The following is a 14,912-nucleotide window of genomic DNA, read 5'->3' as shown; positions in this document are numbered from 1 at the left end:
CCTGCACAGCTGCCCCATAAATTGTGGAGGACGGGAAATTGCCAAAATGAAGATTTGTAACTTTAAAATGATAGCACATTTTCTGGAGCTGCCTTCACATGATGCTGTCAGGATTTCTCCTGCCCACAAGATGGCAGGCAAAGATCAGCCTGGCTCTGGGACAACTGCAAAGCAGAGCTGCTGAGAACAGAAAAGAACTTCTCTATTCCAGCACTACTGTGGCTGCAATTCGGCTGTTTCACTTTCTGCCATGCCATGAAGACATAGTGCAGTGTGTTCCTGACCTAAAACCTGCAGAGACAGTCAAATGTGGTGATTAATTGGAACATCTTATCCAGCTAACAGATGCTCTGCAGTTCTAAGTAATCGATTATTATTATAAGCTAATAACAGTAATAAATGAGCAAGGCAATTAGAGCTGTTGGTGCAAAACACTTCAAGACAGGAGGCTGCTGCTGGATATTTTAAGTGTAACCTGCATGGGTTTTGTCCCTCCTTATGGCACAGGAGAAAGACAGGCTTTTTTGCCTGCTTTGTCTTATGTCTTGGTAATAATTTTCCCTTGGTTAGGTTCCCAGTGAAAACTGGCCTTTCCCCATCTTTTGCCTTCCCCTTAATGTGCTGTTGACCATTCAGATGTTTGCATCTAGTAAATTCTCTTTATGGCAGGAATCCAGGAGCCTGGTTATGACCCTGTTGCTCCTGCTCCCTCTCTGTATTGCTTTGAGACCACCAATCTGCAGTTTGTTAGGTGATGTAAGAAGATGTTCCCTAGCCTGGGAAGGGGAGATGTGCCCAACCCTTCCAAGCCATCCAGGATATCTGTCACCTGACTTTCAGCTGCCACTCTTGAAGGGCACAGGCATCCTCCAGTATCATGCTTGGAAACCCTGAGCAGACAGCCCAGTTTCTGTGGAGACTGATACCACTGGGCTCCTGTTTCAGCCCTTGTGAGGGGGTTGGGACTAGATAATCTTTAAGGTCCCTTCAAACCCAAACCATCCAGCAATTCTACAGTTCTTAGATTTCTTAGCAGGAGCACCTAAGTCCCAGTGTGGATGAGCGCCCACAGTTCTGTGTGCCTGTGCCTGAGCATCCTTTGCTGCCTGGAGTGGAGCCTGGAGGGGTGTTTGTGAGGATCTGGAGCAGGGGGAGCATCCCCCCACTGTCTGGATGGAGCCTGGAGAGGTGTTTGTGAGGATCTGGAGCAGGGGGAGCACCCACCTCTGCGCAGGGCTCGCAGGTGCTGCTTGGCGTGGCGGTGCAGCTCCTCCACGCAGGGTGGTCTGCTGGAGGGGAGGAAGATGTTTCTTTGCTGATGCCAAGGTGCTCGGTAGTAGACACTCAGTTTGCTCTCTGCATCAAGGTTGGAGACAGCTGTAGGATAAAAAATAGAGTGCAACATAAGACTTCCAGTCTCTCTTCCATCAACCTAGCTAAAAAGGAAAGGTTTTTGCTTGGAACTGTATTGTCAAGAACAGGCACTGGGTCTGTTACAGCACCTTCACTCTCAATAAAATAGCAGCAAACATTATCTTCTCTGTGTTTCCACATCATGTTATACCAGTTAGCCTTTAGGCAATGCCCTTTTACCAGATTGCAAATGGCTCCATGGAGGCAAGCAGGTGAAATGATACTATATCAGTTTCTTATATAAATGGACAAAGGGATAATAATTTTATAGGTAGCAAAACAAAAATGCAAAGAAGCTATGCAGTCTTTCCACAGTGACATTTTGAGCAAAGGCAGTGGGAGGAATAGGTCTCCCATTTACTCATTCTCCTGCCAATGTGCTCTTTCACTACATCATGTTACACACAACTAGTTTCTGACACAGGTTGCTAGTTCACTGCCTGCTGGGGCGTAACAACTGAGATTAACTGCTTGCCCTGCTGGGAGACTTTGACTGTCACCTATCAAAAGAGGTTTCTTTAACAGACAGGGACTTCTGAGGGACAGGAACACTTCAGTTCCTCCAAAGAGAAATCCCAGAAGTCTGCCTCTGAAAATTACATGAATCAAGTCCACTAAAAGTTTGAGATAGTTTCTCAGGAGTGCTGGGACTCATGGGAGTCCCATGGACTACTCCCAGCCTCAGGGTACATAGCAGATATTTTTCCAAGGGCTAAAGCAGGAGTGGAGGGCCATGGGAGATGCCAGCACTCTGCCCCAGCCAGCAGCAGGGAGCAGGCTCATCCTGAGCCCATATAGCACAGCAGAGCAGGTGGCACATCCTCAGGGTAGCACTGGGCTTGTTCCTTCTGCCACAGGCACTGATACAGACAGGCTCCAGTCCAGTGCCAAGGAGCTGCTGCAGCTGCTGTGCTCACAGGACAGCACAGTGTGCCACAGGCACCCTCAGGCACAGGAGGTACCTCCCGGGCTTCCCTTCCCAGTCAGCAGCCAAGAACCAGTGTGCCTCGCACTGGCCAAGCACTACCCTCCTTCCCATATCTGAGGGTCTCATCTACTTTCCTGCTTGTGCACTCTCTTAGCTTTTTTGAGGGGTAGCCAGTGCACCATAGCAGAGGATGGCTCTTTGGTGGAGATGCTTTGATCTTGTTTTGTGCCTTTCTTCAATGCAAAACAACATTCACTCAGCCTGAAGGCATAGCAGTGCTCTGTGTGGAGAAAGAAGTGGGAAAGTACAGTTGGAGAAGAATAAAGGTGCAGACAGAAGAGGAGAAACCTAGGAACCATGCTGCCACGTGTGGGATAATGAGAGACTATCAGTTTCTTTGATTAGAAAAAAACCCCAGCAGTTCACCAAAATTTGTAGGTGTCATGATGGAGGTGGTGGTATGATATGATGAACAGACCTGCTGAAGTTCAGGTTCTCAGAGGTTCAGCAAAAATGAAGGGACCCCAGACTCTCTGTCTGGTAGGGAGCCTTGCTTTGCTTATCAGTGGATTTTTGCAGGTGGGGTTTCAGTCATTTTTCAGCACATTTTTAGTGCTGCTCCATGCGACTGGCATGGTGTCAGTGCAAGGAATGGCACAGGGGGGAGAAAAAATGATAGAGGAGGAAGGTAGTAGGATGAATGATGGCAACCTGTCAGTGCTTGTTCATCATGAGGATTTACTAATTAAATTTTTGACATTGCAAAAACATAATGTTGCCAAATTGCAGGCAGAGCTTTTGATGGCTTGTCTGTCTGTTACCACTGCAGTAGGGAAATGCCTCACTCACAGGAGCTGATTTTATATCTCATTTACCCCTTGAAGGTAACAAAGCACTATGTCTGTTTTACATACAAGGTATGAGCCACAAAGGCCCTGATCCCGCTCTGAGCCACATTTCCTCCTTGGGAATCTCAGCTCAAGACAAAAATTTGTAGGCAGTAGTAATGATACCCCACCCATTCTTTGTATTGCCTAGGGCATGTGATATTCCTGATCACACAATGTACCCTGGAGGCTCATGAAAAGGCAGGCACAAGCAGTTCCTTCCTACTCCCAGAAAAATCTGTCTAGACTGAAGTGCTGGTAGTTGTCTGTGATGAATATCAGTAAGTGAGTGGAAAGTTTTACCTACTTACGAAATTTTAAGACATTTCATCAGACTAAAATAGATTTTGCTGCAAAATTTAGCTTGTAGAAAGCTCTTTCGGTCTTGGCAACAGTGTTTTACAAATAGGAGTAGGAATTGGGTTAATATACTTTGTGTGAGACTTAGAAATGAAACCAAGTTCATGCAAGCTGTGCTACACACCTACTGTTGCAGACACACATTGCTGTTGACAGATGAAATAGCATAACCTCTTAGCCACCCAACAAGTCTCCCTTAGCCAGCAGAACTGTGCAGAGTGCTGTCCCAGGAGAAAAACCACAAATACATTGCTTATCTTCAAATGATAGAGCATTAAGAAGCTTAGAGTGCCCTGTGCTGTGGCCCCAGCCAGCACCCATCCATGTCTTCTCACCTTTCCCTGCAGGAGCTCTGATTCATGGTAACAGGGAATGTACCCCCCTGACACCAAGAAAACAGAAATACTGCACAATACTCACTGAGCTGACCAGTCCTTTAAAATACTCCAATGTTGGAGTGGATTTTCTAGAAGGTCCAGAATAGAAACCAAAAGTGCTTGCAGAAAAAGCTGCAAGGGGATGAATGTTCCCAGCCTGCAGTGGGGAAGAAGCTCAGAGGGAGGGAGCAGCACTGGGTAGGGTGGAGGACAATGCTGGCCCAAGGATAAGTAAGTAAGTATAAACTCACAATGAATGCAGTTAGTCTGAATGTTTGTGGAACAGCATCCCAACCTCAGAGCAGCAAAACTCTGAAAAAATCTTCTGGAAAGAAGTAAGAGGGAAAAAGCTAACCAGTGAGTAAAAGCCTGCCAAAAAAAAGGACCTGCTTCCATTTCATTGCTGGCACATTGTCCTTTGCATGTCCCTCCCTGTCCTTTGCACATTGCCTGTTCTTCTGCAATGACATTTTGCCTCGCCCTCACTGATTGCCCCTGGGAGCTGGGCACCATTGCTGGGAGCTGAAGCCAGAGGATGCAGCCACAGGAGTGGAAGTGGACTGTGAGCTTTAAGGACTACTGAACATCTAATTTTCTTCACAGGACTGAATCTCTTACTTCCACTAAAAGAAAAAAGCCACCCCTGTGGTAATTCAGCAAACAAAGACCACTGGGCTGAGATCTAGAAGAAATGTGCAGTCAAAGCTTTACCATATGCTTCTGCTGGGAGCTGGCATTAAATAGTAAGGCTCCCTATATCTCTGTTCTGTGAAATGAGGATAAGGTATCTCTTTCAGCCAGCACTTCCTTCACTCAGTGTTTTACACTGCAGGCTGTTTTTACAACGCTGAGCCTGTGCGTGGCTGTAGCCCCTCAGCATCATCGTAACATGCATAATAAATAAAGCAATACAGAAACTGTAAAGCCACAGTCTTTAAATGATTAACAGCTGGACATCACACTGAATGAGAAAAAAGCCGATACAGAGATAGGAAATGCTACATTTCAGGCATCAGATATAGTCTGTTAACATATTTTTAGTGTGTGCTTCGATCAATTTAGACTATACAAAGTGAATTACATAAACTGTCACTACATTTCATTCCTGAGTTAAAGTAATTGTTTTGTTGGGTTTTTTTTTTGTCTTGTGGGATGACAAAATGACAAGAGACCATTTAAATGGATTCTCTATTCCATTCTGGGGATCCATTAACACTGGCCGGTTTCCTAACAACCAATGTCAAACAGATATACACTAATGGCTCTTTTCAAGAGAAGATTTTTGAAGATTTCCAAATAGCTGTTTTATTGAAGTGGATCATATTTATAATGTACAGACCTTTCTCATCTTCACGTCCTCTCATTCTCTCCCTCTTTTAGCCAAGCAGAAAAAGGATCCTGCCATGGCAGAGCTGGATGTGGATGCTTGAAGGTTGTGCGGCTTTAGTGCACTCAGGCGTGGTTGTTCTAATAATAACACCACAAAGGCCAAGCAAGAAAGATTTCTGCTCTATTTATTTGATAGATCCAGGGGTTTCCCCCCACAACTCCGTCTGCTTCTACAGACACTTGCCTCCCCCCTTCCCAGACCCTTCTGTTTCTCAACTTTCTATTATTTCTGTGTGTATTATAGTTGCTATTATCTGTCAGGGGAAGAAAGAAAAAAAGATAATTTCCTATATTTCCTGGTTCAGAGAGAAAACAAGATTTGTTGTAAGGTGTGAAGAAGTGTGCAGCCTGGAGGGAATTGGAGCAGAGAGCAAGGAGGTTGCCTGCATGTGAAGGGCCAGCACCCAGAGCTGTCAGCCCTGAATTCTGCAGAGGCAAAGCTGAACTGGCAGCTGCCGAATCCTTGTTAAAGTATCCAAGTTCCGAAAGACAAAACCCAAAATTTAAAACGATCAGACTAGTGAATAAGCCTATTCCAGAGCCCAGTTATGCTAAAGAGAGGCTGTAATGAGCCAAGCCCTTTGCAGGAGGCAGAGGTGCTGAGAGCTGTGCATTTAGTAAAACCTCTTTGCCCACCCTGCTGCAGGGGTGCAGGATGCACCCAAAGGTTGCTGTGGCCACAGCCCCATGCCAGGCTCTGCTTAGGAAAGTGCTTCTTCTCCAGCATTAAGGTGGTTGGCCTGTCATTTTAGCATATGCCATTTTTTTTTCTAGCTATTTCATGTAAAAATTGTGAGGTTTTCTTGTGTGATTCAATGTCATAAGGAAGCTGGATGTTCATCCAGCTTTGCATAGATAGGCCTATGCCAGCAGCAGCAGAATTCAATGTGATCAGCCTCTTCCTCAGCTACTGCCCAGGTCAGCAGTGAGCTACTGCCTGCTGCACTGGTGTGCAAAACATTGCAAGAAAATTAATTCTGAGGAAGACCAGATTATCTCAAAAACTAGGCAGCCTGGCAGCACATCCAACTTCATCATGCAATTTAGTGCATAAATGTTTCATTGAGGCAAGTGCTGAGTGAGATGTGAATTTTATTTATAGCCAGCCCTGTATGTCCCGAATGTACACTTCCCCCAATGTACTCGTAACCACTGGAGCACTCAGGGGGTTTAAGCCTACAACACTGGTAAAAATCTAGAGTTGCTTCTTTGCTGTTCGTGTCCCACATCCATCAGCAAGCTCAGTATTTGCAAAGCAGCTCCCTCTGCAGCTGCCACTTTCCAGTGATGGCAAAAAGGGGGTGCCAGCCTTACCCAGCAGGGACACTGGAGTCTGGAACTCCTTGAAGGTGGGACAATCATTCTGTTTTCAACAATTGTGTTCCCTCCCAGCCATGCATATATGCAGACATTTCCCTATTTGCCACTGGCAAACCCCACCAACAGGAACTGTGAGTACTATTTGGATAAGCTACTTTCCTGTCCCATCTTTATTAACAATTGAAAGATGCCCATGCAAAGGGAGTGTGTTGGTGGGGCTGCTGTTCATTGCAAATAACACTACTGGCTTGTCAGCTTATCCAGCACCCAGCTGAACAATGGCAACCTTACCATAACTTCAGTGAGTACACCTACAAGCATGGGTATGCACACAATTTCCCTCATAACTCTAGGAAAAAGTACCAAGTAACTGCAGCTAGAAACTGGGACATAGCCCAGTGCCCTTGGAAACCCTGGTCACCCTGGCAGGGGCAGGATGCCATGCTCCTTCCCCACCAAGTCAGTGCCAGAGCAGCACCTGAGAATGATGGGGGTAATCTTCTAAAGCTCTTTTGCTGGGGCAGGGACATCAGATGGTGGGAATGTGACAGGCACTCTGGTTCCTTGGCACTGCAGAGGCTGCTGAGGACCCTGCCTGTGCTTCCCAGTCCATCTCTTCCCTGGGAAGCTGTCTGTGGGACAGTCCTTCTCTTCCCTGGGACAGGTGAGAAATGAGGCAGGTCTTCACAGAGCTTTCCGAGCACATCTCTCATGTGAGACAAGAGATGCTCAACTCAATGAAAGAAAAAACTGCATGCCAAGCCCCTTGTGTCCTCACCAACCAAGTACATCTCTGGGATTTGTTCAGGGTCTTGATAGGGTGCCCCCATCCTTGGCCACATCTTTTGTTCCTGTTTTCCTGGTGTATTCTGTCATTTGTGAGGGTGCCTTTCAGGGCAGACATTTCCCTTTGAGTCTTCCCAGTGCCCACTGTCACAGGGCCATGGGTGACTGATGACCCACTTTAGATGGTTTGCTCCTTGGCTACTTCTCTCTGGGAGCCTGTGCTGGAAAACACGGTTTGTAATAGCCTTGTGCATCATTATTTCTCATTGCTTTTATCAGGGCAGAAATTCAGAATATTTCTGAAGAGTTTTTGTGTTGAGCAGCCTGAGTTCGGGATGGATGTGAGTGGAAAGCTCCAGTGACACAGACCCCAAGAGATGGTTTGGGCAACCGGTCTGGACCTGAAGCCTGGATCAGCACATCATCTGCCCTGCCACTGGCACTGGCACATGCAAATCAAAGCCAGTGCAACTGCGTCTGTGCAGGCTGCAGCTGCCCTCCAGAAAAACAGGAGGGGAGACCTGACAAAACAAGTTAAGTCTTTAGCTACATGTGGGCAACAGCATGAGTACAATTATTATTCTGTTCTGCACTCATGGGCAGACAATTTAGCAAATTTTTCAAACTCAAGCAAAAAGGCAGAAACCTCACTGACAGCAGAATCTGTTGAGAAAGACCACAATCTTTTATGCTCTTTGTATTGTTTTATTTCCTGCCAATACAGTGAAACCTCTCATGTTTCAATCACAGTTTCTTAGCACATCCCTGTGGCATTTTTCTGCCTTGCATTATGCTACACATGGAAAAAACAGCTATTCAGGAGAAAAAAGGGCAAGTGGGCAAAACCCCATATTTGTCATTCAGGTAGCAGGAGAGATTAAGATACTGGAAAGCATATGATTTGGATGTCATTTCCATGAGCAGATCCCTGAATTTTGCATTTACCTGATGTTTGGTTGACTGGCACAACAGACATAATTCAAGAGGGCTGGGAGGCGTGTGGTTCTTAGACACATAAGAAGATTAGGCTGTTAAGCAATATGCACTTATGTGAAGAGTACCACATGCTAATCCCATTCTTGGCTTTGCTGTTTTCAATCACTGCTGGTGGTGTTTGAACATAATTTAAACTGCTTTTCCTAACTCTGTCAAATATGTTACAGTGGCCAGAATGGAACTTCATATTTCAAAGTATTTCAAAGCTGTCGCTGCAGGATAGACAATAACCTCTTAGAAATACAGAGTGCTTTATATGTTCAAGCCTCCATTCCTGTGAAGGTTCTCTAGCCAGCAATTTCTTCCTCTCCTTTTATTCCTGTTCTCAGGTCTATGCTTTACACAGCCTCCAAGAGTGCCCAGCAGGGTAATGGTAAAAGGCAGACAACATGGCAGTGCTGCCTGGCAAGCTTAAGGCTGCAGTCAGGTCAATTATTCTGCAGGAATATTAATTTAATATTCAATTCAGATTGCTGTCATGATCCATGAGAAAAAGACCCAACTAACCAGTAAAATAGTGAAGGCATAGACAGTCTTAGACAAAAAACCAAACCAGAACTATTTTAAGGTTACTGGAACTATGATAAGGATGGATTGTTACAGCAGGGATGATGTGACATCCCACATACACCCACATGTCTATGTATTTGTGTACACACACACACTTCAGAGCATGGAACTGAAATCAGTGTCCCAAGGGAGCCCTTTCAGCCCTACATCCCTAATTAGTTGAAAGCACTTCTTTCAATCTGACACACTTTCAGTGCTTGTCAACACAGATTTCTTCCTGTGTTGGCCATTCACATTATTCCCACTCTGGATATGCAGAGAGATGAAGTCTCTTATCTCCAGCAGAGTAGTGTGTGGTCTTGATGGCACACTTTGTAAGTATGCTTTTAGATATCCTTTGCAATTCTCTCCCACTGCTCTGCTATTTTTCTCCTGTACTGACTCAGCCCAAATCACTACTAAGCTTGCCTGAGTTGCTCCAGCAGGTCACCATAATGCTTTCCTTTTGATCACACAGAAGTGTGCTGTTCACTGTGATGCTGCTCTCAGATCAGTCACCTTGATTTCACGTGCCAGCACTCAAGAACAAAGCTCTACAAAATTCCTTTACTATTCTACCTACCTTAGTTAATGCTTACCATCAGGATCTTGTGGAAAAAACCATCCTATGGACAGTTTTATGTTAGGTCAAACTGGTTTTTTATGGTAGGTCAAACTAGGTCAAGCACTTTTAGGGTATCCTGCCTATTTCTGTACTCAAAACATTCAATTTCCCTGCATATTTCTGTCTGAATATTTGCACCCAAAGTGGTTGTTTTCAAGTAACAGCCTTTTGAGTCTATGCTGAGCATCTTCTTTTCAAGAAGGGCAGAGACTTGGTCATTGCAGCACCTGTTTCCACATCAGCATGCACAGTATGAACCTCTCCACATTTGTGAACACAGAGACCATCAGTAAAACATCATGAACCTTGAAAAAGCACACTGGAAGATGACACTCAACAAAGAATATGCTGTGCTTGCCATATTGGAAGGTAAGAGTCAGATGACTTATTCAAAGTACAGCAAATATATTACTGTTTTCCTTGATATTTTACAAAACTACAACCTTCTAAGACTTAGTCTCCATACCTTCTCTTGATTCTCAGAAGCAGCATTTAGAATCAAAGATGCCATTTTGCACAGAAAATGAATGAGCTGGGTCCCTCTTCCCTTCCACTGGCACTGCCTGTAGGCTGAGGAATCAACCCCCAGGAGTCAGGAACAACAAGCCATGTGTGAGGAGTAGAGAGGGGCTCATATTTCACACTTCTTCCTTCCCATCAGTCTTTTTCAGTGTGCTTGGCTAGATGCCTTGGATGCCAATTAACTGCAAGTCGAGGTAAGTAGCAACAGTTCCTTCCAATTCTATTCAGTAAATACTGTGCAATACTATGTAGATAAATACTATTACAGCATGTCCCTTCAAATTACTCACAGCCCTGCAGGGGAAGACAGAAAGTCAAGCATCTCAGGGGGACCAAAAGCAACTATTTTTTTTTCTTCCTCCAGAGAAGTATTCTTGCTGCTCCTGTAGCTCCATGAATCTGTTTTGCAGAGGGATTGAGAGACATGGCTCTGTCTCTCTATCCCTATCTCAGAATAGGTTCCTCCCCAGAATGGTAAGGCAGTGTGTTTCTTGGGACAGGCAACAAAAATCCCACACTCTCCTACCCAAGGTCTCTCTGGAGCCACCCTGATGGTGGCCCAGAGCTGGCTGGCACAGGGGTGCAGGTACAGATGCAGTTCAAGGTGCAGCTCTGGGTTCTTCCAGACAGCTCTTCCCCAGTCTCAGTAAATATCCAAGTCCTCCCCTACCAGCCTCCTCAGATCTGGATCTGGCTCCCAAGCCATTTGCTTGAAGCCCAGTTTTAGACAACCATCTGAATCAGCCCACAAACCACAGAACCACAGACTGGACTGGGCTGTAAGTGAGTGACCTTAGAGATCACCCAGTTCCAGCTTCTCTCTGTGGGCAAGAACAGCTTTCATTGGAGCAGATTGCTCTGGCCAGGAGAAGGGTCCCCTTTCCACACTGTCCTTCCCCAGTCCCACTTCTGACAGGACACTTGTGTTAAACATTTCAGCAAACTGGGCTGTAAGAGTTCAGAGAAGCACACTGAGAACAAGGCCAGCTGAACTGCAGAGTTTCATTTGTTGAAACAATAGGGAACACAATCCTTTTGTTTGGTAAGGGGAAGGAGAGATGCCTGAAAATAGAGATTTATGCCCCTTTCACTTCTATACTTTCTCAAGGGAATTGTTTTTAATGAAAAAATCTGATTAGGATTTAGGGAAGCTTAGAATTCTTGTGAGTCCCTTCCACCCATCCTGTGATGCCCAGCACATGTTCCTGCACCCCTCACTGCCAGAGCTCCAGCTCTTACCCAGGAATTGCAGCCTCTCCCCTCCAGGCCTTCTGGGTTTGAAATCAGCCCTTCATCCATAATGCATGGATGTGTTACAATATATGGAATGGCCTGTATTACTTACAGGACTTTCTATACACAGACAAAAAGACTTTCTATACAAAGAACTGAGAAACACTGGGTGACTTTTTAAAGAAACCCATCTAGACAACATTTGGAAACTCTGTCAGTGATGTTGTATATCTAGGCTGCAGGATGAATAACTTATGTCAAGATAAATTATTTTCCCACTGTTGTTATTATTTGAATAACATGTTCTCAGCTTACTCACCTTAGGCACTAAATTTTTTTCTGCAGACTTGCGCTGTTTTTTCTACTGTACTTCAAGCCCTTTCTTACCTCAAATGGTCCACAAGCCTCAAATGGCAAATGACAGCTTGCAGATTTAACCAGGAGGTGGGCATGGGTAGCTGTGTCCCCTTGCATGTCCCTGCAGAGGTGCAGACCTGTGACCATGCCAGCTGGGGAGCCCCTGTGGCTCACACTGACCCACTAACTCCCACTTGGAAGTGAGACATCACAGCCAATGGCAAATAGCACATAAAATGCAGCATGAATCAAGCTAAAATGAATTTTAAAGTGTTTACTCCTTTAAAGTGTTGTAGAGTGTTAATAAAGATCATAACATAGGCTAAGCTTCATTGTTATGGCTAACATGGCTTTATGAGCCCAAACCATATCCTATTGTCTGTGCTCACATTTATATTATTAAGCCACATATTAATGCACAAAACCTAATTGAGTTCTGACGGGGTTTCTGAAAAGCCACATCTGCTGAAGAGCTCCAGGGTTTGTCAGAGGCTGCAGGGGTGTGGAGCACTCTCTGGTGAAAGCTGTCATCCAGCACATAGCTGCAAATAGCTAATCCTTGCACATTTGTAACTCCTCTGCCTTTGTGCATGCATCTGACCCAGTACAGGGCAGCTTTCAACACATTGGCTCTAGCACAGCAAATACAGAGTGGCAAACACTCCTCCCTTAATGTGCATATGAAATTATTACCTTTTAAGTGTGGGCAGACATTTTATTATGCCCATCTACCAACCCCTGCACAAAGAAGAAAACCAGAAGGCATGGCTGAAATGGCCACACTTCATTGCATCCAGTGAAAACCAGAGCAGAAATGTCAGGTATCAACACCTGATAGATGCAACTATCAAATGCCACCATGGAATGACAGCAAGACTGGGCAGGAAGTCTTCAAACTCTCAGCTGTAAGCAGTGATGGAAATTAAATAAAACTAATCTGCAGGAAATAAGCTTCTTAGAAAAGAAAAGCCCACAGAAAAAGGAATTTAACTAGGAAATACTTTCAGGAAAGGAATAAGGCAAGGAACAAAGGAGAGCAGGGAGAAGGGCATTGGGAGAAGGGAGAATTGTCATTAAAGTTATCATGCAGAAAGTATAAGTTAAAAGTGGGGTCACTGAGTAGCAAACAGTGTTTGACCTTAATGTATCGTGTATCAAGTGGAATGGTGAATCAGGGCAGAGGGCACTCCGGGGACACTCAGATTTATTCACTATGGGCAGAGTTGACAATATTTCCAAACGTAAAGAAGCAGACAACTGAAAGTAATCACAAAAGTTACTTTCCTCAGGGGAGTTTTGTCTCCCTGGAGAATTTCTGTAGCTAACAGATAGGCTCCTCACTGATTTTGAGTACAAATGAGCCTCAGAGAGATCTGAAGAGTCCTCTAGCAGCACCTGTCCCCCTCTGTTCACTGTGCAAGAACCATGAGAAGACTGACTGTGAGTCTCAGGTTTTGTGTTGCTGAAATGGCTCCCGAGGTATTAAAGAGTTTTTTCCCAGCCCCATGACCAAAGAAGAAGTCGAGATTCTTCAGCTCTGTTTTTCAAGGTTGTTTATTTTCTCTTATCTAATACATTCTTTCTCCACCCCGCTGAGGTCTGTCCAGCAGGTTGGGTTGAGGCACACCGACCGCCCTTGGGGCAGTGTTAGTTTTTTGTACTAAGAACTACGTGTACTTTATTTACAATAATTTTCCAATACCTATCACCTATGTTAGACAATCTGTCTCTACTTTAAACCAATCCAAAAGTGCCACCATCACAGCAGAAGATGGAGGACAAGAAGAAGAGGACACGCCCAGATTCCTCCATCTTGCCTCTTGAACCCCCATTCTAAAACCCCAAAATTCTACTTTTTCACCCTGTGATAAATTCACTAACATTCTACTCAAACCCTTGTGGCTTGTAAATCTTCACACAAAGTTGGTAAATTTTTCCATGGGCTAGGATCAAAGGCACAGGTGTTTTTGACTCTTTGCCAAGGTCTCTGAGGCCCCTGCCAGGGTCTTGAGACCTCCACGGCAGCCAGAAGAATGTCCTGGTTTCAACATGTGAGGAGCTGACATGTTCTGTCATCACCAGGCACCAAAAAGGGGAGACACCACTTTTATGGAGGAGCAGGGCTGCCTACTTATAAACAAATATGAGTCTGCAAAGCTATGGATGTTTTTCACATTTAGTTGTTGAATATATTTAATGACAAAGTAAAGTGTAAAATTGGGTCACAGACAGGCAAGCTACCAAGGCATAAGGTAGTTTTAACTCAAAAGGTAAAGCATTGCCTGAGAAACTGAACAAAATATATTCATTTTTATGAAGGAAGGGATAAACACACTCATAAAAGTGACACCATAGGCTGGGCCAGGTGCAGTTGTGCTGTCCTTACTCTGTCCTTCCTGAGTCCTGGATCTGCCTGACTTCTCTGGACCCTCCAGCTATGCCAGGACATCAGGTGTGGCCCCATTATCCCCCTTCCCATTTCACTGCCTTCTCTTCTCTCCCCCTCTCCTTTCTGTGTGGATTTTCCAAGTGGTGTTAAAAAAAGGAAGTGCTGGAAGAGGTGCCAGACTGCTCTAGAGGCTGAGATGCTGTACATGCTGAACAGTGAAAGGCAGACAACACCCACGGATCCAGCAGAGCCCTGATCTGGCAGGATCTGGGAGGGGGGAGGTGGAAATTGCTCCTCACATCCTTTCAGCTCCCGGAGCATCTGCCAATCTGCCAGCACAGGCGGAGGGGGAGCCACCCCAGCCAACTCTTTTTTTTTCCTTTTTTATAATATGGATCTTGTTCATAAAGTCAGAGACATTTTATATACAAATACAGATCAGTTCCCTGCCATCTGCTTATTTCTATGTAGCATCTAAAGTATCATAAGGGTGTTACAGAGAATATGAAAACAAGGTCTTACCTCTGCTGCTGAGCTTAAAAAAAGGAAAAAGAAAAAATGAGAAAATATAGGTGATGGTATGCAGGGAAAAGCTAAGAACTGAGGCAGCATTTTCAGTCATAGTTGCCTGGGCTGCTGTTGTTTGTGGATGGAGTTTGGCCTGAATGGGTGGATATGCTGTCACATCCCTGCTCTGGGCCTGGTGCAAGTTACCCTCTGGCCTTCAACAGCCATTTCTTGTCCTGCCAGGGACCTCCCAGCCTTTTCTACTTGTGTGTCT

The 14,912-nt window shown here is 45.0% G+C and overlaps 1 protein-coding gene across 1 annotated transcript in view; it reads right to left on the bottom strand.

The window, feature by feature from the left end:
* The window catches only part of NHS (NHS actin remodeling regulator), a 247,011-nt gene that overhangs the window by 23,082 nt on the left and 209,017 nt on the right, over window positions 1–14,912 (bottom strand). Inside the window, exon 2 of the mRNA XM_058825258.1 lies at window positions 1,225–1,377. Coding sequence (XP_058681241.1) covers window positions 1,225–1,377 — 153 coding nt within the window. The remainder of the gene's footprint in view (window positions 1–1,224; window positions 1,378–14,912) is intronic.

Source organism: Ammospiza caudacuta, chromosome 2, assembly GCF_027887145.1.
Source record: "Ammospiza caudacuta isolate bAmmCau1 chromosome 2, bAmmCau1.pri, whole genome shotgun sequence".
NCBI lineage: Eukaryota > Metazoa > Chordata > Aves > Passeriformes > Passerellidae > Ammospiza > Ammospiza caudacuta.
Note: the sequence above shows the minus strand (reverse complement) of the source record. Positions and strands in the feature narration are given on the sequence as shown.